Raw genomic sequence first — 25,826 nt, 5'->3', positions numbered from 1 at the left:
GTCAAAACCAATATGAAAGCAAGAGAGAGCATATAAGGAAGCAAAAATTAGTGGGAAGATAGAGGATTGGAAGTTTTTAACAACTTCAAAATGTGACAGAACTCATAAGGAGGGAAAAGATGAAGTAGGAATGTAGCTTGCAAATAAAATTAAAGAGCTTCTTTTTGAAAAGCTTATTCAAGCACACAAAGAATAAAAGATAGGCGAGAGTAGATATAGGCCCACTAGAAAATGATGCTGGATTAGAAATAATGGAAGCATTAATGATGATGATGGAGGAACTAAAGGAGTATTTAGATCAGTCTTCACTGTGGAAGACACTAGCAGTGTGTTAGATGTTGAAAGTCATCAGGGAAAGGCAGTGAGTGCAGTTACTATTTCAAGGGAGAAGGTGCTCAGAAAGCTGAATGGTATAAGGTTGGACAATTCTCCTGGACCGGATGGATAGTACCCTCAAGTGCTGAAAGAGGCAGCGGTAGAGATTGTGGAGGCATTGGTAATGATTTTTCAGGATTCAATAGATTCTGGCATGGTCCCAGGGGACTGGAAAAATCATAAATGTCACCCCACTATTCATGAAGAGAGGGAGGCAGCAGAAAGGAAATTATAGATGGGTTATCTTGACATCAGTGGTTGGGAAAATGTTGGTTGATTGTCAAAGATGAGTACTTAAAGGCACATGACAGGACATGCCAGCATGGTTTCCTTAAGGGAAACTCATGCTTGATAAACCTATTGGAATTCTTTGAGGAAGTGACAAGCAGGTTGGATAAGGGAGATGCAGTGGATGTTGTATATTTGGATTTTCAGGAGGCCTTTGTCAAGGTGCTACATCAGGCTACTTAACAAGAGCCCATGGGGTAACATGGGTAAAGCATTGGCTGATTGGCAGGAAGCAGAGTATTGGTACACAGGGATCATATTCGGATTGGCCCCCAGTTGCTCGTGATGTTCCACAAGGGTCATTGTGGGGGAACTTCTTTTTATGTTGCATATTAATGATTTGGATTATGGAATAAATGGCTATGTGGCCATGTTTGCATATGATACAAAGGTAGGTGGAGGAGCACATAGTGTGGAGGAAACACTGAAACTGCAGAAGGACTTAGACAGATAAGGAGAATAGACAGAAAAGTGGCAAATGTCAGAAAGTGTACGGTCATGCACCTTGGTAGAAAAAAATAAATGGGTGCACTCATTTTCTAAATGGTGAGAAAATTGAAAATATCCAGATACAAAGGGACCTGAGAATCCTTGTACAGGATAGCCTGAAGGTAAACTTGCATGTGGAGACAGTGGTGAAGAAGAAAATGCAATATTGCCATTCATTTCAAGAGGAATAGAATATAAAAGCAGAGATGTTATATTGAGACTTTATAAGGCATGGATGAGACCTCACTTAGTGTATTGTGAGCATCTTTGGGCACCTAATTTTAGAAAAGTGCTGATGTTGGAGAGGGTTCCAGGATTGAAAGGGTAATAGGAGGAATTTTGTCTACTCTTGGCCTGTATTCGTTGGAATTCAGGAGAATGACAAGGATCTCACTGAAACATTTCGAATGTTGAAAAGCATGGACAAAATAGATGTAGAAAGGTTGTTCCCATGGTGGGAAAGTCTTGGACAAGAGGGCACAACTTCAGGATTGAAGGGCATCCACGTAGAATAGAAATGCACAGGATATTTTTTAGCCAGAGGGTGGTAAATCTGTGGAATTTGTTGCCACAAGAGGTTGTGGGGGCCAGGTCATTGGGTGTATTTAAGACAGAGATGGATATATTCTTGATTAGCCAGGGCATCAAAGGTTATAGAGAAAAGGCCAGGCAATGGGTCTGAGTGGGAAAATGGATCCGCCATGATTAAATGGCAGGGCAGAATCAATAGGTTGACTTGCCTATTTCTGCTCTTATGGTCTTATAATTAGGGATAGACAATAAATGCTAGTCTGCCAGTAAACAAAAAATATTATTCTTGGAATATATAAATCCAACTATTCAACTTAAGTTTTAAATACGGGAGGAGTTTCTACATACTCTGTCCAATTGTTTTTTGAGCTCAAGAATCTGTGAATGTAGCTCAGCATTTTCCTTGATCAAAATGGCACAATCATCTGTCATTTTACTTCTTAGGAAACGGTCCTGTTCCCTCATCATGGCTTTCTCACGCAGTTGTTGATTCAGGAGGCAGATTTCATCTCTGTTGGGGTAAGAGGACATTACAATATTTTATGCTGCACTGTCCCTTCTCCAAGCTCTTAATATCCATTACAAAATGTTGGTTTCTAAACTGCAAATTATGTTGAATCCTAATCGGAGAGAATGATGCCTTTTATGAATGGGGTACGGAAGATGGTGGGTGAGGAGAAGGGTGAAAATAGTGAGGGATAATGAGATGTAGGAGGAGGGGTTGGTATACAGAATTTCACCCTGGATCATTAATTTCATTGCACAGGTGGAAATGAAGTTGTACCCACTTTCCAAATCAAGGATTTTCTTTTTCTTTGGTGAAGTAGTGAACTGGATTTAATGATGGCTGGATGGGAGAAGCCAGAGAGAAGAGGTGGAAGATTGCTTCTCAGATTGGAGGCCTGTGACTAGTGGTGTGCCTCAGGGATTGGTACTGGGGCCATTGTTTATCATCCAGATCATTGATAGATGACAATGCAGTAAATTGGATCAGCATATTTGCAGATGACACTAAGATTGGAGGGGTTGTGGACAGTGAAGGCTTTCAAAGCTTGGATCTGGACCAGATGGTAAAATGGACTGAAAAATGGCAAATGGAGTTTAATGCAGACAAGTGTGAGGTGCTGCATTTTGGAAGAACAAACCAAGAAAGGTTGTACACGGTAAATGGTAGGGCATGGAGGGATGTGGTAGTACAGAGGGACCTGGGAATACAAATTCACAATTCCCTGAAAGTGGCATCACGCATGAATAGGGTTGTAAAGGGAGCTCTTACTATATTGGCCTTCATAAATCAATGTATTGAGTGCAGGAGTTGGGATGTTATGATAAAGATGCACAAGACATTGGTGAGGCCAAATTTGGGGTATTGTGTGCAGTTTTGGTCACCTAACTACAGGAAAGATATCAATAAGATGGAAAGAGTACAGAGAATATTTACCAGGATGTTGCCTGGACTTCAGGAACTGAATTACAGGGAAAGGTTAAACAGGTTAGGACTTTATTCCATGGAGCATAGAAGAATGAAGGGAGATTTGATAGAGGTGTTTAAAATTATGAGGAGGATAGACAGAGTCAATGTCGATAGGCTTTTTCCACTGAGAGACAGCTCCAAGAAAAATGCAGAGAACAAAACAAAGGACTCGACATCACCTTTGTTGACCTCACCAAAGCCTTTGACACCGTGAGCAGGAAAGGGCTTTGGCAAATACTAGAGCGCCTCGGATGCCCCAACAAGTTCCTCAACATGGTTATCCAACTGCACGAAAACCAACAAGGTCAGGTCAGATACAGCAATGAGCTCTCCGAACCCTTCTCCATTGACAACAGCATGAAGCAAGGCTGCATCCTCGCACCAACCCTCTTTACTATCTTTTTCAGCATGATCCTGAAATAAGCCATGAAAGACCTCAACAATGAAGACGCTGTTTACATCCAGTACCGCACAGATGGCAGTTTCTTCAATCTGAGGCGCCTGCAAGCTCACACAAAGACACAAGAGCAACTTGTCCATGAACTACTCTTTGCAGACAATGCCGCTTTAGTTGCCCATTCAGAGCTAGCTCTTCCAGCGCATGACGTCCTGTTTTGCGGAAACTGCCAAAATGTTTGGCCTGGAAGTCAGCCTGAAGAAAACTGAGGTCCTCCATCAGCCAGCTCCCCACCATGACCACCAGCCCCCCCACCTCTCCATCGGGCACACAGAACTCAAACGGTCAACCAGTTTACCTACCTCGGCTGCACCATTTCATCTAATGCAAGGATCGACAAAGAGATAGACAACAGACTCGCCAAGGCAAATAGCGCCTTTGGAAGACTACACAAAAGAGTCTGGAAAAACAACCACCTGAAGAAACACACAAAGATCAATGTGTACAGAGCCATTGTCATACCCACGCTCCTGTTCGGCTCCGAATCATGGGTCCTCTACCGGCATCACCTACGGCTCCGAGAACGCTTCCATCAACCCTGTCTCCGCTCCATCCTCAACATTCATTGGAATGACTTCATCACCAACATCGAAGTACTCGAGCTGGCAGAGTCCGCAAGCATCGAATCCATGCTGCTGAAGACCCAACTGCGCTGGGTGGGTCACGTCTCCAGAATGGAGGACCATCGCCTTCCCAACAAGATCGTGTTATATGGCGAGCTCTCCACCGGCCACCGAGACAGAGGTGCACCAAAGAAGAGGTACAAGGACTGCTTAAAGAAATCTCTTGCATCCAACCATGCATCTTGGTGCCTCACAGTTTGACGGGTTGCAACCTCCTTTGAAGAAGACCACTGAGCCCACCTCACTGACAAAAGACAAAGGAGGAAAAACCCAACACCCAACCCCAACCAACCAATTTTCCTTTGCAATCGCTGCAACCCTGCCTGCCTGTCGCCCATTGGACTTGTCAATCATCAATGAGCCTGCAGCAGACGTGGACATACCCCTCCATAAATCTTCGTCCGCGAAGCCAAGCCAAAGAAGAAAAAGGTAAGATACAAACCAGAAGACATGGGTTAAGGGTGAAAGGGGAAATGTTTAGGGGAAACATGAGAGGGAACTTCTTAACACTGAGAGTGATGGGAATGTGGAAAGAGCTTCCACATAATGTGATAAATGTGGGCTCAATTTTAAGAAGAATTTGGACACTATGTGGATGGAAGAGGTATGGAGGGCTATGGGCAGGATGCAGGTCAGTGGGAGTAGGCAAAAAAATGGATTGGCACAGACTAGAGGGGCCAAGATGGCCTGTCTATGCTAAAATTATTCTATGGTTCTAAGTACAGTACGTTGTTGTTGGTCCTACTTTAAATGTAAGTTTTAATTTAAAAAATCAAATTTAAACATACAGCATGGTAATAGGCCATGCTGCCCAATTAACTGGCAGCCTGCATGTTTTGAAAGGTGGGAGAAAACAGGAGTACCTGAAGGAAGCCCACGCAGACTAGGGGCAAAGGTACAAACTCCATACGGACAGCACCGGACTCGAGCCTGGATCGCTGATGCTGTAATAGCTTTATGCTAACTCGCCTTGGTGCTATTCTTTGCTGTTTTGTGTCAATAAATAAATAGAAAACTTTGTAGAACAAATTATATATTTAAAAGAACACACAGTTGTAGGACTGAAAGGAAGATACAGTAGCAGGCTATTTTTGATTCACCACTTTGACAACAGCAATATACAGAAAATTAGGACATCATCTTTTATATTAAGGGAATTAGCAGGCTTAGGATTGGTGGAGGGGAGATGACCTAAGAACACCTGGTCCTGTAGGTTTCTGTGAGGAGTGTTGGACAAGGTGGTGACTCTCTGCCTGCCTTACGGTAGACAAAAGTTAAAGAATTTCATGCATCTTACATTCTAAATATCGTATTATATGACAATAAAGGGAACCTTTGCTGGTAAAGAGAGTGAGGAGATGCATTTGATGACGTAAATAGGGCAAATAAGCTGCAGCAAGTTTGGACTGAACTGTCTGTTGATTTGTATTAATTATTCTTGTTTAAAATCCTTTGCACTCTGTTATTTAATACCCAAAAGCTGTTCTTTAGGGACTTGATGCCTCTACATTTTCCATTAATGAGGCTCTGTATGTGCTCTCTCTGTAGAATGCATGTTCAATAGTATTTTTTTCTAAGAATATTTTGCCATTAACACATTGGTTTGAAGGCAGCAAAGATAATAAAAATATTATTTTGAAATCCATCATCTTTGGCCAGCCATCTCCGAGCACACCAATCTTCTCTCTCGGGGACAGTACCTGTAATCACATGTGATTTTATCCTGCATGGCAGCCGTGTTGGAATAGTGTTCATCTTCCATTTCATGGATAGTTGACTGCAGTTTTAAAAGCTTCAGACACTTTTCCTCAAGTTGCTTCAGAATCACTTTCTCTTGCTCCGACCTTTGTCCAATCTGAATTCAGCCAATATAAACAAATGAACAATGATGAACATAGTTTCAATTTTGACACAAAAATCAGAAGGTTTTCGACATTTGATTTTGGAAATTTAGGAAAATGCTGCTTTAGCTTTTGATGAACACATTTTGGTGTTACTCACACCAAGCCCTTATAGGCTTGACCTGCATTCTGTTGGACTAATTAATATGATGAGGAACACTCATTTATTATCTTTGGGACTGACCTTGGAGTCTGGAATTGGAAAAAAATTATGATATTGTGGAAGCAGGGATGTAGTTTCCCTGGTTTAGGGAGTGGATTTAACGTTTGAGCAGTGGTTTTCACCATTTTTTTTTCGCTCGCATGCCATTTTAAGCAATCCCTATGCAATCGGTGCTCTATGATTAGTAAGGGATTGCTTAAGGTGGTATGTGAGTGGGAAGGGAAAGTTGAGAACCATTGCTCTAGACCCAATTGTTACTGAAATATTTTGCTTGGGAAAAATTGTCATTGGCCCATTTTCTTTGGAGTTATGAAACTTGCACATAACAAGACAGTTAGGTATGATTAAAACAGTGGTTTTCAAACTTTTTCTTTCCACCCACACACCACCTTATGTAATCCCTCACTAATCACAGAGCTACTATGGCAAAGGAAATACTTAAAGTGGTATGTGAGTGTGGTGAATGTCTGCCAAGCTGCCTGTTTCCCCTCTGGCGAACCTTGCTGTACTAACATTGGCTGTGGATTATCTCTACTGTTAAGAACATTCCCCTTGGGTATAACTGTATATGCATCTATTGTCTTTCATTATTGTACCACGAGTTTCAGCTAATAAAAGCCATGATTATTGTTTGACCACAACATCTTTGTCTACTTCATTAATTGGCACTTTAATTTTATTAGCAGAAATGGATGCAGCACTCAAGCCAGAGCGGCTATTAATCGATCAGTCTGCCCCGAGGGCCAGAGAAAATTTCAACCACTGGATTGCTTGTTTCGATTACTATGTGGCTCGAAACAACGTGGTTGATGAGGCGATATAGTGGAGCCACCTGAACTCTCTGCTGGGTGAGGTTCCTTTCGCCGTAACGCAAGGAGCTACCACTCTGGCTATGGCCTGGGAATGTCTGACTGCTTACTGTGCAGGGCCACGGAACGTTGTGCTTGCTCCACACCAGTTGCTGACTAAATGCCAGAAACCCGGGGAAAGTGATGCTGCCTATGCACTGGCTCTCGACTCACTGGCAAATTAATGTGATGTCAGGGCAGTCGATGTGCAACAACACCACAAAGCCTTGAAGCTGGATGCTTTAGTCAACAGGATTGACTCCAGTTACATCCGACAGAGGCTGCTAGAGATGGAGCCCTTAACCTACGACCGGGCAGTCACTCTAGCCTAAACACTGAGAAGTGCCATGCGGTCCAGTGAAATGCTAGAAACTGAAAAGGAAACATCCAGGAGTGCTGGAACCCCGAAGGAAAGAAAAAGGCAAACTCCTGAAAAATGCTACTTCTGTGATAAGAGCTGGCACCCCAGACAGAAGTGACTCGCTCAATTTGCTACCTGCAGCTATTGTGGGAAACTTGGCCATTTTGCTTAAGTGTGCAAGGCAAAAAGTACTCCCACTGATAAGAAGAAGAGAAGCACCAAGAAAATGTGTCCCAGAGCTGTAGGAATGGAAGACAACTGTGAAAAGGGGGAATCTTCAGATGAGCAGGCTGAATCGACTTCAAGTGACGGCGAGGTGAGATCCCCTGTGATAGCTCAATTGACTCCAAAGCTTGGGGGATGTTATGGACTAGAACGGTCAACTATGAAGGGGGAGGTGAATGGTGAGACTCTTGATTGTCTAATAGACTCGGGGAGTGCTGACAGCTACATCCACGAGAGAGTTGCTAGAGCCTTAAATTTGTGGAGTTATCCAGCGAACCGAAAGATATTGATGGCTTGTAGTGAACTTACAAAAACTGTATGTGACAAGTGTAAAGTTGCTTTAAATTTGCAGGGACATTGCCTAGCTGATGTGTGGCTCTTTATTATTCTGGAGCTCTGCGCCCTGTGTTACTGGGGTTAGATATTCAATCTCAGATGAACAGTGTAATGTTAAATTTCGGTGGGCCACTACCCACACTTACCAGCCCCCGCGCTAGTTACTGCGGTCTGTCCACATTAAAGAGCAAACCTCCCTCCCTTTTCAGTGATTTATCCCCTGAGTGTCGGCAGATTGCCACAAAGAGCCGTTCTTATAGCAAAGAAGATTGTGAGTTTATCAAAGCTGAGACCCAGAGATTGCATAAAGAAGGAGTAATTGAATGCAGTAAGAGTCTGTGGCGAGCCCAGGTGGTAGTTGTGAAAAATCACTAAGAAACGACTGGCTATTGATAACTCCCAGACAATCAACCATTACACTAACCTGGATGCCTACCTCCTGCCACGCATCAATGAAATGATTAATCAGATAGCGCAATACAAAGTGTACTCCACTATTGACCTCAAAGCAGCTTACCACCAAATCCCCATTTAAAAAAAAGGAATGACCCTATACAGCCTTTGAGGCTGATGGGGGGGTTATACCAGTTTAAAAGGGTACCTTTTGGAGTCACTAATGGCGTGTCAGTGTTTCAGAGGGAAATGGATAAGATTGTTAGGATGTATGTGTTAAATGGTACATTTCCCTATCTGGATAATGTCACTATCTGTGGGAAAACACAGGCTGAGCATGACAACAGCTTAAAGAAATTCTTAGCAACAGCTAAAGAATTCAACTTAATATTTAACGAGGGCAAATGTGTGTTCAACGTGACAGAGCTACCCATTCTGGGCTACATTGTCCGCAAGGGCAAAATGCGCCCCAACCCAGAAAGAATGGCCCCCCTCAAGAAATTACCACCCCCAAACTCAGCAAAACCCCTTAAATGGTGTATGGGATTCTTTTCCTACTACTGCAAATGGGTTCGGGACTATGCCATGAAGGCCTGCCCTCTGTTTGACACTAAATCTTTTCCTCTCTTTCCAATGGCCTTGAAGGCTTTCGAGAGAATTAAAGCTGATATTGCCAAAGCTGCACTCTTGTCCATTGATGAGGATGTCCTATTCCAAGTGGAAACTGATGCCTCAGATTGTGCCTTGGCAGGAACCCTTAATCAAAAGGTAGACCTGTGACATTCTTCTCCTGCACGTTACGCGGACCTGAACTTAATCATCCTGCCATTGAAAAAGAAGCCCAGGCTATTATTGAAGCTGTTCGCTACTGGAGACACTTTCTAGCCGGCAGAAAATTTACTCTTGTCACTGATCAGAAATCTGTAGCCTTCAAGTTTAGTACTAAACACAAAAGTAAAATCAAGAACGATATTCGCTGGCGAATAGAACTCTCAACTTATAATTATGAGATCGAGTACAGACCGGGCAGGTTAAATGATCCCTCTGATGCATTGTCGCGATCTGCTGCTGGTGCTCAGCTGGAGGGGCTAAAAGAGATCCATAGCAGACCGTGCCTTCCGGGAGTCACGAGATTCTTCCACTACATAAGGGCTAACAACCTTCCTTACTCTCTGGAAGAAGTCAGGAAACTGACTAAAAGCTGTCCTGTTTGCGCAGAATGCAAACCACAATACTTCAAAGCTCCAGAGGCCACACGCATCAAGGCAACCTGACCTTTTGAGAGGATTAGCTTAGATTTTAAAGGGCCGTTACCTTCCAACAACAAAAATGTATATTTCCTTACTGTAATTGACGAATATTCCAGGTTTCCCTTTGCGATACCCTGCCCTGAAGTCTCGTCAGCATCTGTCATTAAGTCACTTGTCAGAATTTTCAGCATTTTTGGTTTTATCCAATTACATTCATACTGATAGAGGCTCAGCATTCATGAGCGCTAAACTGCGGCGAGCCCCACTACGAGAGAGGATTGATTGCCACCAGCCATACCACAAGTCTGGAAGACTGTTAATCTTGCTTTAAAAACACATGGTTACCCAGTGGCAGGAGGTGCTGCCTGAGGCATTACATTCTATTCAGTCTTTATTGCGTACTGCAACAAATCAAACACCTCATGAACGTATGTTTGCCTTTCCTAGGAAATCAGGAACTGTGATGGACTGGCCAGCCAGTTTATCTGAGCCTGGAACCGTGCTGCTGAAGAGTCACGCTCAGGCGCTTAAAACAGACCCCCCCCCTCCCCCCCACAGTCCAACCAGTTCAGTTACTGCAAATTAACCCCAACTACACTCATGTTAAATTCCCAGACAGGAGTACTGACACTGTACCCCTAAGAGATCTGTCCTCGCCTGGTTGGCCCCTTCCTCGCACCCCTACTCAGCGTGAGTCTGAGAGGTTGGACTCACCCCCCACCCCATGACCCCTAGTAAGCTTTCAGATGGCCATGCTGAGGCTTCACTGCCTCACGCTGGCGATTCTGGAGCGGGTCCAGAAGCCAGTCCTTCCCACACTACAGACCCAGGACTTGTACCAATTCCCAAGGTTGCAAAGGAGCCACCTGTTTTGAGATGAAGCACCAGAATTCGTAAACAACCTGATAGGCTGACATATTCATAAAACATCTCATTATACTTCGATTGCTTGCTAGATACTGGCGTATTTTGGCTGTTAGAGTATCTCCAGGTCAAATGTGGTATCCATGTATCGCTTGCTTCAGTCTTTCCTAGCAGCTGTCCTTTTGATTTTAACCCTTCTTCTGCCGGGGGAGACTGTGGTGAATGTCTGCCAAGCTGCCTGCTTCCCCTCTGGCGAGCCTTGCTGTACTAACATTGGCTGTGCATTATCTCTACTGTTAAGGACACTCCCCTTGGGTATAACTGTATATGCATCTATTGTCTTTCATTATTGTACCATGAGTTTCTGCTAATAAAAGCCATGATTATTGTTTGACCACATCGTCTTTGTCTACTTCATCAACTGGCACTTCAGTGAGTGGAAAGAAAAAAAGTTGAGAACCACTGTGTTAGGGGGAATGAGAGCACATAAAAAAGCTACCATGACCAAGAAACTGTGCTTAAATTGGCAGTCAAAGCTGATTTCACTTCAAACACTGCCCACATATTTTTTTTACAAAACTGGCTTTACTCTAATGTGATTGATTTCATTTCAAACAGAGTCCACACTTGTTCCTGAAATGGATTGCCTCTGAAGTACTGGGTTTTACTTTGCAGTGAATTGGAATTCACTGTTTACATCTACCAGCCAGCCTTGATCTACCACAATTTGCCTACTGTCACAACAGAACAAGAGCTGATATCATCTCCCTGACCCTGTGCAGTGAACTGGAATTCACTGTCTGTGGGAAGAGTAGACGGTCGACGACTCCTCTTAGTTCCGCCCCTGTTGGTCCTGATATAAACCCTGTTTTCCCGCCTTACCTCAGATTTACCTGAAGACTTTTGTAGATACCAACCGTTAATTGTAAGCTAATAAGAGCATATTTGTGCTCTTTGCAAGTTTCTGAGAACCATTGCACACATTACAATTTATTAGCTTACTTTTGAAGACAGGATGGAAGCCCTATTGAAGCCAGGGATGGTCCAGGTCAACCCTCTGTCCCCAAAGTCCCCGGAAGAATTTGACAACTGGTTGGAGTGCTTCCAGTTCTACATAACGGCTACCCAAGATGTCTTCCACTCCGACAGCCTCTGGATATCGGCCCTCCTCTCCCGAGTCAGCCCAAGGGATATGCAGTCATCAGGGACTGTGCAATATATGAGATGGCCATTGAAGGCCTGAAGGCCCACTACATGAGGCCCCAGAACAATGTGCTGGATAACTATATCCTGAACTATGGACGCTGATGAGAAAGTGACACTATGAAGCAGTCTCAGCCCTGGTGAGGGAAGAAAAACAAGTCCGGGATATATTCGTGGCTGGAGTGAGTTCGAGGTACGTGAGGCAGCGACTATTAGAGTTGCGGAAGAAGGGCCTTGCCAGTATCCCTGATCTGGCGAAATCCCTCGAACAGGCCCAACTGGGAGCAGATCACTTCGCTAACGAAACCAGCACCTTCTCAGTATGCCAAGCCTGCGGAGCACAGCTGTCCCAAGTACCGACTACCACAGCCACATGTGACCAGGAGTGCTACTTCTGTGGACAGACCAAACACCCCCACACCAGATGCCCCACGAAAGACTCCGTGTGTTCAGGATGCGATAAAAGGGAACACAGGGTGAAAGTCTGTCAGCAAAGGGGAACCTCAGGAATGCTACTGTGTGTGCAGTCCCTGAACAATTGTACACCCTGAGCCCAAGCCCAGAGATGTGGGCCCTCGCCTCTCCATGCTGCTCGCCACCGCCATCTTGCTGCACCTCGCGGCGGGAATTGATACAAGAAAAGCAACGATGGGAACGGCAGCTGTCGCCACTACTGGAAGAGAAGCAATGGCGGGAACAGTGGCCGTTGCCACTACCAGAAGAGAAGGAATGGCAGCCATCTCGCGACTCCTTATAGTCGATGCCACTTTTCCGGTCTTTGGATCAAGATGACATTGGCGGGGGAGTGATGCAGCCTCTGGTGTGATGGCATCAGTCATCCTTGAGCAAGCGAAACCCCACCAGCTGAACAACTCAATAATGGAGGTGAGGGTAAATGGACATCTGATGGATTGTTTAATAGACATTGGCTCAACTGAAAGCTTTATAATCTCTACAATCGCTCAGTGGTACAACTTAAAGGTTTACCCCACGGCCTACAGTATCTACCTAGCATCAGAATTGTATTTGGTGATTATTCAGGGATATTATACTGTGCACTTAACTGTAAAAGGGAGGAGAATTTTTCAAGTTCTGATTGTATGTATTGAAAGGTTTGTGCGCTTCTGCATTGCTGGGCCTGGACTTATTGTGTCACCTGAAAAGCGTGACCATGGAGTACTCAGGCCCACTTCCCCCAGTCACGGTGCAGAATGGAAGGTCCAAAAATCCAGACATTACATGCCGTCTCTCCACGCAGAATATCAACCCCCCACCCACTTGGTTTCAGAACCTAACCCCTGACTGTAAGCCGATAGCCACAAAGAGCAGCCAATATATTGCAGGGTACCAAGAATGTATTAGAGCTGAAACACAGCGGCTGCTTAAGGAAAAAAATCATTGAACCTAGCAACAGTCGCTGGAGAGCCCAGGTGGTAGTCATGAGAGGGGGAGAAAAGCCCAGGCTAGTGATTGACTATAGCCAAACTCTAATCACTTCACACTGCTGGACACATACCCTCTCCCCTGAATCTCAGACACAGTGAATGAAATTGCGCAGTACCAGGTATATTCGACCATCAACCTGAAAGCTAGATATAACCAATTACCAATTCATTCTGAGGACTGTCCCTTCACAGCATTCGAGGCAGATGGATGGCTTCATTAGTTCCTGAGGGTCCCTTTCGGTATTACGAATCGGGTCTTGGTCTTCAAGAGGCAGATGGACAAAATGGTAGACATACGGGCTAAGGGCTACTTTCCACCATCTCGACAACGTCACCATTTGTGGACAACCTGGAGGACCACGACTCCAATTTCTAGAAATTTCTCCACACAGTGAAATACCTGAACCTCACGTACAATGTCAGTAAGTGCATGTTCAGGACCAAACGTCTAGCTATCCTGGGTTATGTGGTGGAGAATGGCATCATTGGCCTAGACCCTAAGCATATGCGCCCCCTCTTAGTCCTCCCTATCCCAAGGGCCATGAAAGTACTAAGGAGGTGCCTGGGATTCTTTTCATACTAAGCCCAGTGAGTACCTCATTATGCTGACAAGGTCTGCCCCCTCTTAAAATCCAATTCCTTTCCATTGCTGGCTGAAGTCCAGGCAGCTTTTAACTATGTCAGGAGCTACATTGCGAAAGCCACCATGTGTGCGGTGGATGAAAACGCACCATCTAAGGTGGAGAGCAATGCCTTAACTAGGCGGGCAGGCCGGTAGCTTTCTTTTCCCACATCCTTTAAGGCCATGAGCTCTGAAACCCATCTGTGGAGAAGGAGGATCAAGCCATTGTGGAGGCCATCAGGCACTGCAGGCACTACCTGGCCGGCAGGAAATTCACTCTGCTCACTGATCAGTGATCTGTAGCATTCATGTTCAATAATACAAATAATTTTAAAGAACAAGATCACGAGGTGGAGGATCAAACTCTCCATCTATAACTATGAGATAGGCCAGGTACGCTCAATGAACCTCCAGATGCTCTATCCCGAGGAAATTGTGCGGCTGCCAGCTGGGGGTCACTTCACCATGAGCTCTACCACTTGAACATCACCCGCATGGCCCACTTCATCAAGGCACATACCTGCCCTTCTCTTTTGAAGGCATCAGGGAGATGACTGGGTTATGCCAGGTCTATGCTGAGTGGAAACTGCACTTCTACTGCCCTGACAAAGCGCACCTGATAAAAGCTTCCTGCCCTTTTGAATGACTCAGCGCCGAATTCAAGGGGCTCCTACCCACCACCAATAGAAACTTGTACTTACCTTTTCCATTCGCATCTCCTGTCCAGACATCACCACCACCACAATCATCAGAGCTCTGCACTCCATTTTAACCACGTTCAGGTATCCCAGCTATAGTCATAGAGACTGGGGCTCATCGTTTATGAGCGAAGAGCTACACCAGTAACTGTTTGCAAGAGTCATCGCGTCGAGCAGGACGACTAGCTTCAACCCCGGGGAAACGGACAAGTTGAAAAGAAGAATGCAACAGTTTGGAAGGCTGTAAAATAGGCTCTCCAGTCAAAAGGCCTTCCAGACTCACGCTGGCAAGAGGTTCTGCCCATCGCACTCCACTCCATAAGGTCACTTCTCCGCACCGTGACCAATGCGACTCTTCACAAACTAATGTTTGCATTCTGTAGGAAATCCACGTCAGGTATCATTCTTCCAGCATGGCTAACGACACGAGGATCGGTCCAGTTGAGGAGAAGCAAAACGGACCCTCTGGTCGAGGGAGTGCACATACTGCCCGCAAACCCGACGTATGCCTATGTGGTAGAGAGGACACGTTCTCGATCAGAGATCTACCACCTTCAGGAACTGAGGTCCTGATGCCCATAATAGGCTTGGAACCTCCAAATACCCCACGCAGGGTTCCAATGGAGCTACCATTAGATCTGAGGCCCCCAAGTCCCCCTTCGAGTCCCACTAACCAAGAACCACAGGAAGTCCTGGAAGAGCAAAGTCCACCAGAACTAAGGTGCTTGACCAGAATAACCAGGACCCCTGACAAATTTAACTTGTAAATGGTTGAAAAAAAATTGTGTTGCTGAACATGGTCTCTGTTTTCACCCGTAGGGTCTTTTCTGAAGGGGTGAATGCAGTGAACTTGAATTAACAGATTAGATAGCTAACCCCTCCACTTGGCTCTGCCCTTGTCGATCCCGATATAAACTTTGTTTTCCCGCCTTACCTCCAATATACCTGAAGACAATTGTAGATACCGGCCGTTAACTGTAAGCTAATAAAAACATGCTTGTGCTCCACACAAATCTCAGAGTAGCATTGATCACGTTTAACGATGGAGGCGTCTGACTGGAGCATTTAGAGGGGGCAGCAGTGGCCTTTGAGCAGTGTGAGGGAAGTGGGGGGGAGAAAGAGGCCTCACTTTCAAAAGAATATGCTCACCCTGCACCCCACCCTAACTACACCACTGAGTGGAAGAGTTAGCTGAGATTACAACAGGCCTAGACAGCTAGAAGATGGCAGATGCAATTTAACTCAGACAAGTGTGAGGTATTTTATTAAATTAATCCATGGGAGAGTGTTGTAGAACAGAGAGATCTAGGTTCCTTGAAGGTGAGAAAAGGGATGAAGGTGTTTAGAATGTTTGCCTTCATTGGCCAGGGCACTGAATACAGGAATTGGGATGTACAAGGCATCGGCGAGAACATACTTGGAGTATTGTGTGCAATCCTGCTGAACCAGCTTTAGGAAAGATCTCCTTAAGCTGGAAAGGGTGCAGAAAAGATTTATACAAATGTTATTGGGACTGGAGGATGAGTTTTAAGGAGAGGGCTACAGAGTCTGGTACATTTTTCCCTGAAGGGCAGGAGACAGAGGAATGTTCTTTTAGAAGTTTATAAAATCATAATGGCCACAGACAAGATCCCTTTCCAAAAGTATGTTCATCCAAAATGAGAGGACATAGATTTGGAGAGAAGAAAGATTTAAAAGGGATTTAAGCACCTCTTTTATTTCCAGGGGAAGTGATAGAAGAGTGTACAAAGATAACGTCTAAAAAACATTTAGACAGGTTCATGGATCGGAAAGGTTTTGAGAGATGTGGGCTAAATGCAGGAAAATATGACAAAAGTGGATTGACAAATTGATTGGCACAGACAAATTCCATGCTCTAAGACTCTACACCAATCATCTCATAGTATTGGGAAGCATTTCCGCATCAAGCAATCTTTGTGTAGGTTTAGAGTGAAAGAGAATATCAGATGGGTGGTGCAGATAGAAGAGCTGCTGCCTCACTTCTCCTGCAACTCATGCTTGCTCTTTAGTGGTAGGTACATGGAGTTTGCACATTTGCTCCACGGCCAGTTTCCCACCACATCAAAAAGAAATGCAGGTTGGAAGGTTAATTGACCATTGCAAATTGCCTTTTGTGTCAAAACAAATGGTAGATCTGGTGGGAAGTCGATGTAAACGTTAAGAGAATAAAGACACATGCTGAGTGCAGAATGGTGGCAATGGTCGCTTGATTGTTGGCACAGAGTTGGTGGGCCAAGGAGAGTTTCATTACTGTCCAACTGAGGATGACCATAGTGAGGGTGTTTCTGGGATCTGAAATCTCTGAAACATTAGCCTTGGTATTTGAATGAAATAGATAATATTACTAAAGAGATTGTATGGAAATCTTGAAACCAAAAGGAAAATATAGGTCATTCCATTCAAATAGTGTACATATGCATTTATTTTCCACATTAATTTTCTATTTTCAAATTATTTCTTCTTATTACTAATGGATTGCTAATAGTTCTGGTGGTGGGAAATTTGGGTGGCATGACAAGAAGAGGGATGAGGAGTCAAACAGTCTTGAAAGGAAGGGATAATGAAGATGAAAGTAGAATAAAATTGTTTGTTGCCTTTTGCTTGTCACCATTTCCTGCTTTACCAGCTGCTTCGCTGTTTGCTTTTGGGTCTTTGCAGCTTCAATAAGGTTCTTTGGAATGAACTGATTATTAATGTTAAGGTTAATCCTTAAAGGAGGGGCGTGGCCATGCAAAGGACTTAGACAGATGCGTTTTGTTTGAGCTCTTCATGAAGAGTACCAAATAGATGGTCAAAACTTGAAAGAAGAACAACATTCATCAAAAATGGATAAAGCTAGCATGAAGAAGCCAAGGCAGCCGAGAACAAAGATAGAAGTTTTTAATCAACTGGGAACATTGGGTGAAAGCCTGAAAGCGAGCAGTGCAAAAATGGCAATGGGAATGGCAGAACCAAGTAAAACTGGGGAGTCGGTCAAGAATTGAGCATCATCCTGGAAAAAATGGAGAGTTTAAAATGGAGATGAGAGATACGAGAGAGAAAATGACCGAAATAAAAGAGATTGTTGAAGGCCTGATGGAGAGAATGGGTTGAGCTGAGATTGAATTGACGAAAACGCCTTAAAAATGAGGCTTTGGGGAAAAAAAGCCAAAGAATGGAATGGAAGTCGGATAAACAAGGACTGCTTTGACAAAATTGACTATGTGGAGAACTTTAGTCGATGGAACAATGTCTGAATTATTGGACTAAAGGAAGGAATCAAGGGAAGAGACCCAGTGAACATTTTTCAAAAATGGATCCCACAAGTGTTAGGCGAAGACAAATTTGGAGAAAACTGCCCATCAAGAGAGCTCATCGAACACTCGGATGCAGAAGAGACAGCGACCAGAGACCAAGGCCAAGATCTTTAAGCTACTGTGAACAGGAGATAATTCTGGGAGCAGCACATGATTACTCTAAGCAGAATAATGGCCCACCTGAGGTTGATCATGAAGAGGTACTTTTTTTTCAAGACATTAGCGTGACCTTGATTAAATAAAGAAAATAATTTGAAGAAGATGTGAAAAGATGACTATGTGTTAAAAACTTGAAATACTCATTGATATATTCCATGACTTTGAGGGTCAAAGTAGCAGAAGGGAATCAGCAATTTTTCAAGACCAAAAATGAGGTGGAAGACTTTCTGCAAAGTTTGTAGAAAAAAAGAGATCCAGGTTGCCAGTAAAAGCTGTATTTTAAAAAAAATGTTTTTACTAAACCGTCTTGTATTTATTGTTTAAAAGTGTATAGAAATGCTCATGGAGAGCTCAGTAAAAGAAAAAAAATCTGGGAAAAGGTGGTAGCAGGGTAGAAACTCCAGTCTAAGGATCAGAATGGCACCTGGAAAGGAGTAGCAAAAAAAAAAATAGCATTAAAGGGAGGGGCTCTTCTTCCTCGAGAGATTCCGTGGGCTTTTTTCAAAGACATTCAGGGGCTCTGCACATATGTCAACATTGGGGCAGGGACATTGTGTGTTTTTCTTAAAGGATCACTTTACCATTTAAAGAGCCAAAGAGATTTTATTGCTAAAAAAATTGTTTTAAAGAAAAATATGGATAGAACATTAGTTTTAATGTCAATGGAATTAATGGGTCAGTGAAGAGAGAGTGGGTCTTGGCATACCCAAAAGAAAATTAAAGGTAGATGTAGTCGTTTTACAAGAAACACATCTTACCAAATTGGAACAAACAAAATTAAAAAGTGGATGAGTGAGACAAGTAATAGTGTCTTCATTTGGATCAAAAGTAAGAGGTGTAGCAATTTTAATTAATACAAATATACCAACAATAATAGAAGGGACGTAAATGGATTAAACTGGAAGATTTGTTATGGCACACTGCAAAATTTATGCAGGATCATGGATGTTTATGAATATTTACACCCGAAATTATGACGAAGTCTTTATGAAGGATATCTTTTTAAAAACCACAGGGGGAAGATAAAATATATTGATTGGAGGAGATTTTAATTTTTGTTTAGATCTGATATTGGACAAATCAGCAAGAAAAATAACAAGGGCGAAAGCTGCAAAAATACATTATCATTTAAGAAAGATTTAAATTTAATTGATACAGCTCAATCCCTTAGAAAGACACTATATGGTCTACTCAAGGGTACATGATTCACATACAGGATTGACCAATTTTTAATGACTGCCCAGTTACAAAGTAAAATGGTATATTTGGCAAGACTTTTATCATTAACTATTATGATAATGAAAAAGCAAGAAAGTATGTATAGATGGTGCTTAAATGCTACATTATTAAAAAAGGATTATTGTGAATTTATTACAAAACAGAAATATTTTGTGAAAACAATCTTCCCATATTAGGAAACTGACAACAGTTTTCTAATATGGGATATACTTAAAGCTTATTTGAGGGGACAAATTATTTCTTATACTAAAAATCTTGAGAAAATATGCAAGAGATTTAGAAAGTCTAGAGAAGGATATAACAAAATTGGAAAAAAGATATCAAGTATCAGGAACACAATAAAAATATAGAACATTAGAGAATAAAAAGTTACAATATAATACACTACAAATATATAGAACTGAAAAAAATGATATTATAAACTAAACAAAAATATTATGAACTAGGAGAACAAGCAACAAAGCAGGTGAAAGCAGAGAAGTCATCCAGAATGATAAATGCCATAGAAACAGAAGCTGATATTATAACATATAATCAAAAAGAAATAAATAATGTTTGGAACATACTATATAATTTTATATAAATCAGAATCTGTAGGAGATGAAAACGAGATGGAAGAATTTTGAATAAATGTTGAACTTTCTAAACTAGAAGGGAGAGAAAAAGATGATTTAGATCCACCTTTTACAAGGGAAGAAATGGAGAAACCTCTGGGTACTTTATAAGCTAATAAGTCCCTGGGGGAAGATGGGTTCCCTTCTGACTGCTATAGGCAATTTAAACATTTGTTGATGCCTCTTTGGATAGATGTGTTGGACCAGGTGGTGGAGAAAAACCCTCTCAGAAACGTTTTCAACCGCTATAATCACAGAGCCACTGAAGAAAGGTAGAGATCCATTAAAAATCTTATATAGACCAATATCACTTCTGAATGCAGATTATAAAATTCTAGCAAAGGCACTAGCCAACAGACTGGGTGAGTATTTACCAAAATTAATACATCCAGATCCGGTGGGATTTGTTAAAGGAAGGCATTCTTCAAATGGTCTAGGTAGATTATTCAATATAATACATATGGCAAAACCAAGGTTGTATTCACACATAACTATTACTTTAGATGCAGAAAAGGCATTTGGCCAACTAGAATGGCCTTTCTTATATAAAACATTGGAAAAATTTGGTGTAGGTAGAAAATTTATATATTGGATAAAAACTCTATCATAAGCCACAAGCTAAAATTATAAAAATAACCAAATGTCATCTATTTTTCCCTTGAGTAGATTGAGTAGACAGGGGTGCCTTATCACCAGCATTATTTATAATAGCTATTGAACCTCAGATTATAAGAAGAGATCAAGATATTAAGGGCTTCAGTTAGACAGGAAGAACATAAAATTAGTTTATTTGCTGATGATGTGCTGTTGTTTATGTATGACCCAAGCAAATCACTGATAAGATTACAAATAATATTAGAAAAATATGGAAGAATATCAGGATATAAAATAAATATGGATATAATGCCATTGCAATATTTTGATTATGAAAGATAAAAATGTAGCAGATTTAAATGGTAGATGTAGATGGATGGACTTAAATACTTAGGAATAATGACAGGTAATAATTCACAGAATTTATATAAGCTTAATTATACCCCTCTATTAGAAAAAAGAAAAAGATTTACAGAAATGGAAATATCTGCCAATTACATTAACAGGAGGTGTAAACTGTATAAAAATGAAGGTAATCCCATAACAACAGTATCTCTTTCAATTGTTGTCTATTGTACTAACAAAAAAATCTTTAAATTAATACATAATTGTATTAAGACAATTCCTTTGGAATAACAAAGTACCAAGAATTGCACTAGGAACATTAACATGGGACTATAAATTGGGAGGACTTAGACTCCCTGATTTTAAGTATTATCGATCAGCACAAGCAAGATTTCTATCATTTTTTTTGTAATTCTTTATTTATCGCACTATGAACCATATCAACCAAAATATTTACAAATGCATCTCTTGAAATATAAAGTGACATTTTCTTTTTTTTTCCCCATCCCTCCCTCCCACCTTCCCACCCCCCTCCAAAAACAGTAAATATTGAACTAATAAAATACAATAAAACAACATCTTTATACAAAATCTATCATCTTTCTTTGAAGAATACAGTTCCCCCTTCGTGGATTCGAATGGGACTGAATTCAATAAAAGAGGATACATGGAAAGACTTTATTTATAGGTCGAATGTTAAGTCAATAACAAATAAAAAGTCCTATGTTAAAATAAATGATTAGAATATGGTAAGAAATAAATTAATGCATCAGGAAAAAAAAAACAAGTATGTCACTGAGGATACCATTATGTAAAAAATGTACTTCTTCCTACGGATCTAGGTAACAAAATATTGAATTCATGGTATGATCAAGGAATAAGATATGTTGATGATTGCTAAATGGAAGGATATCTCATGTCTTCTGAACAATTAAGAAATAAGTATGGGGTAGCTAGTGGGACATTCTTTTGCTTTCTCCAGTTAAGATTGTTCTTAAGAGAAAGATGGGGACCAAACTTGGCCCCATCTGAAATTAGTGACATGGAATGAATTGATTTGGCTGGGGAACACACCCAAATTTATATCTAAAATGTACTTTGCTGTCCAAAATGAAAGCAAAAAACCAGGTTTACAGAAGTCAAGAGAGAGAGATGGGAGTCAGATTTAGGAATTGCAATAATGGAAAGATGCTGGTCTGATTGGTGTTTGGATAGCATGACATCAATTATAAATGCAAGATACAGATTAGTGCAATATAATTTTCTACACCAATTATATCTCACACCACAGAAATCAAAATCTGAAATATCGGAGAGGTGTTTTAGATGTGGAATAGAAATAGGAATGTTTGTAGATGCTACGTGGTCCTGTGTGAAGGTGAGTCCTTTCTGGCATGATATTGCTGAAATATTAACAAGGATAACAGGGATGGCCTTCTTTTGGACAATTTTATTGAAATAAGTAATAAACGAACTAAATTCCAAATGCCATTTGTTAAAGTAGCTTTAGCTGTAGCTAAGAAATGTATGGTGATTATTTGGAAATCCAACTCCCCTCTACAGATGGCATGATGGAAGACAGATGAACAGTTGTATACTTATGGGGGGGGGAGGGGGGAAGAAAAAGAAAGGAATTTTTTTTAAATAAATCGCATAATACGACGTATTTATAAAAAAATATGACATCCATATTTGGACTATATAGGGGCCCAAATATAATAAAAAAAGGTTCTACTATTATAAAAATATAAGTGACCTCCCCAATGAAGACTTACTTTTTAAAAAAAATCCAAACTGTAAGGCTTGACGTGTACGGATTTATGCTGTGAATGGGGTGGGAGGGAAAGACTTTTTGTGTTTTGTTTTGTTAGAAAAAGTTTATATATAAAATTATTTATTTATATTTTGAAAATGGTAAATTTTAATATGTATATTTATGGAAAAAGAACAAGAATAAAATTTAAAAAAAAGATTTATCCTAAAAGAATTATCTGTACTATTGCTGGGTTTCCTCACTTATGTAGAGGATTTTCTATATCATTCACATTGTCAAACATTCCCAGTCCTGACAAATTTGAATTATTTTGGTTCATGCCTCATTTAAATGTGTGCTTTGGTGGACAGAGGAAGACTGAACAATGGGGTGCCCTCAAACATGCCTGCAAGAGGTCAGAATTTCTCTAGGTAGATTCCTTAAGAGAACTTTAAAGGGCACTGTCCAGATTAAGTTCATGAGCATGGCAAAGCTGGACTCAGGATCCTACAAATTTATCTGTAAATGGAAATTAGCAGATATACCACTTACCTATTTACAGGAGTGTTCAACTCCACTCAAACACCTTGCCCTTTAATTTGAACCATCAGTGATCATTTATTGCAACCACACAGAACTTACTTGTTCCTTTATTGTGATGACCATTTGTTCAGTATTCTTTAGGTTGGTGATCTGTCGATCCAGTTCCTGTTTGCTCTGTAGTAATTCCATTTCTTTGTCTGAGAGCTCCCTGTCTGTCAGAAATTTCGTCTCCTTGAGCTGCCTTATCTCTTCCAAGAGGGACAGCTTTTCCTTTGAATGAGAATCTGCAGTTTGTAAATAAACAATATTAATGAATACTACTTATGAGAGAATGTTGCAGAATAAAATTTGAACCATCTTAACGCACCTCCAGCAATAATTTATGTTACTGAAGTCTATATACCATATAATGACCTGAATCATGCTCACCTCTTGCATAGGAACCTACTGTTTTTTTTGTCACTGACTTCTGTACATTGAAATGTGGATGACAGAGGTGAATGAGAGTTCAGATGCACTAAATCGCCCACATCATCACTGCTGAGGCAGCAGTGACTGACACATAGATAAGGAGCCAGAGTGGGGTTACTTCCACTAAGTAAAATGTTTTTAAAAATTGGTCTATTTACTATTCATTATTTTACTCATTGTTGATATTTTAATTAAATTCTAAAAGTTTACAATGTTCTTGATTAAATTTGTTATTTGTTGAAAATTAATGATGTCTGAAATGTCAGAGTTGAAGGACTGTTGATAGGAGTGACATTGTTAGAAGACCATCACTCCTGTGATAACACTTACCTTTTTATTATCAGTAATCCTCATAATTCTAATTCTTTCCTATCTGGTCCTTCACCTTACAAAAATGGCTGCATTTTCCTCCACCTTTTGGAAATATTTCTACTGTAAATTCCTACATTCACATTGCCTCTATAAATCTTTTAATTGTGAACTCTTGGATTACATGGTCCTGCTAATAATTGGGCTAGATTTTTCCATTTCCCACCTCCTCAACTAAAATAAATGGAGGTTTGGCATTACCTAATTTTAGAATTTAGATATATTACTATTTGGATTAATCATAATGAATTCCAAGGTGCTTCAAGATGGATTGACCGAGAGATGGTCTACTAAATGATACTCTCTCATTTCGAGACTTGGAGCACCCTTGACTTTTTTGGTTTCCAAGTTAACTTGATAATTTGGTAGTCAGATACACCTTAAGAATTTGGTTTTAATTTTGGTTACCCATAGGATTTTATCAATTAGCCTTATTCTACATAATTCTTTTTTTTCTACCTTCGGTCCAAGATATTGGTTACACTCTGTGGCTAAGCTTGGGTATCCAATCTTTTCTAGATCTATATATTAACCAAAACTTGGCTTCTTTTGAACAATTATGTATCAATTTAAAATACCTAAACTTAATTTTTTTTTATCAAGTTATTTACAGATTAGGACCTTTTTCAATTCTTTAACATTGAGGCTCCCATAGGATTTAGATGTTAACCTTATTTGGAAAGTAAATAATTTGAAACCTAATTATAAAAAAATGGCTTTTTGCCCTTTAAAAACTGCTCTTAAAATCAAGGGATAGTTCCCTGGGTGGTATAAATAAATTATGGGAACAAGACTTTCAACAACCATTTGCCAAAACTACATGGGATTTTAATTTGGAATGTGTTCACTCATCTTCCCTTTGTGCTAGGCACTCATTAATTCATTTTAAGGTAGCCCATTGTGGTGCACTGCTGGTCAGAGGCAAACACACAAAACCAAAAGACTGTACAACAGGCTTTATTCGACGTAAAACTCCACAGAGCCAGCTGTGAGATTGACTTCGAAGGGGTGGTTCAGGCTTATATCCTGGAGGGTGATTGACACCCGACCAGGTGGGGCTTGATCCATTGAGGTCGGCTGATTGACACCCAGCCAGGTGTTGTCTTGTCCCCATGCTCTTCTGCAGGTACAGAGGTTCCCTCCTGCAGTAGGCCAGTGGTGTACCATCACACCCATCGAGCACACTTTTCTAAGGTTCAGTTGACTAAATGTTATCCTAATATTACCAACCTCCTCTACCTGCATTACAAACAAATTCTAACGTGAGTTGCAATGTTCTAAACACAGGCAAACCCAACAAAACACCATTTTAATTTAAAAAAAATTAAACTTACAGCACGATAAAAGGCCTTTTCAGCCCACGAGCCCATGCACCCAAATGACCGATGGGAGGACACTGGAGCCCCCGGGGAGAACACATGCAGACATGGGAGAACACACAAACTCCTGACAGAGAGCATGGGATTCAAACTCCGGTCCTCATTGCTGGCGTGGTAACAGAGTTGCACTAATCATTGCACTTTGATTATGGAGTAGATGCTACCACTAGGAACAATTGTCAAGAAGATTGTTAATATCCTGACTGCTAATTAAAACACTTATTAGAAAAGGGTGCATGCTATTTGATGGCTAACACCCTTTCCCAATGCAATCAGCTACAAGTGATAAACAAGTTGTTTCAGAATATTTCAAACATGACGTTCATCTTCCATCCACATGGCGCAAAGTGGAATGTGAAACATCAGAATAATTCATCAGGACCATTGCCTGGGAAGAAGCATTTCAAATTGGATGTGCTAGAGCAGCTATTCTCAACCTTATTTTGGCTCTGGGTCCCTTAGGATTCTGCTAAATTCATGGACCCTCTTCCCTGTGA

At 41.2% G+C, this 25,826-nt stretch overlaps 1 protein-coding gene and 1 long non-coding RNA gene across 11 annotated transcripts in view; one reads left to right on the top strand and one right to left on the bottom strand.

Moving 5' to 3' along the window:
• Positions 1-25,826, top strand: part of LOC138736831 (uncharacterized) — a 110,898-nt gene that overhangs the window by 23,432 nt on the left and 61,640 nt on the right. For all 3 annotated transcript variants that reach the window (XR_011340610.1, XR_011340609.1, XR_011340608.1), the window contains exons 3-5: positions 2,128-2,202; positions 20,069-20,147; positions 22,106-22,192. This is a non-coding gene — a long non-coding RNA (uncharacterized lncRNA). The remainder of the gene's footprint in view (positions 1-2,127; positions 2,203-20,068; positions 20,148-22,105; positions 22,193-25,826) is intronic.
• The window catches only part of LOC138736830 (uncharacterized), a 67,342-nt gene that overhangs the window by 18,944 nt on the left and 22,572 nt on the right, over positions 1-25,826 (bottom strand). For all 8 annotated transcript variants that reach the window (XM_069886912.1, XM_069886910.1, XM_069886909.1 and 5 more), the window contains exons 6-8: positions 23,210-23,394; positions 5,938-6,092; positions 2,032-2,194 (exon numbers count right to left, since the gene is read on the bottom strand). In XM_069886912.1, the coding sequence (XP_069743013.1) occupies positions 2,032-2,194; positions 5,938-6,092; positions 23,210-23,394 (503 nt within the window). The remainder of the gene's footprint in view (positions 1-2,031; positions 2,195-5,937; positions 6,093-23,209; positions 23,395-25,826) is intronic.

This window comes from Narcine bancroftii, chromosome 6, assembly GCF_036971445.1.
Source record: "Narcine bancroftii isolate sNarBan1 chromosome 6, sNarBan1.hap1, whole genome shotgun sequence".
Taxonomy (NCBI): domain Eukaryota; kingdom Metazoa; phylum Chordata; class Chondrichthyes; order Torpediniformes; family Narcinidae; genus Narcine; species Narcine bancroftii.
The sequence above is the reverse complement of the archived record's forward strand: the minus strand, read 5'-3'. Positions and strand labels throughout refer to the sequence as shown.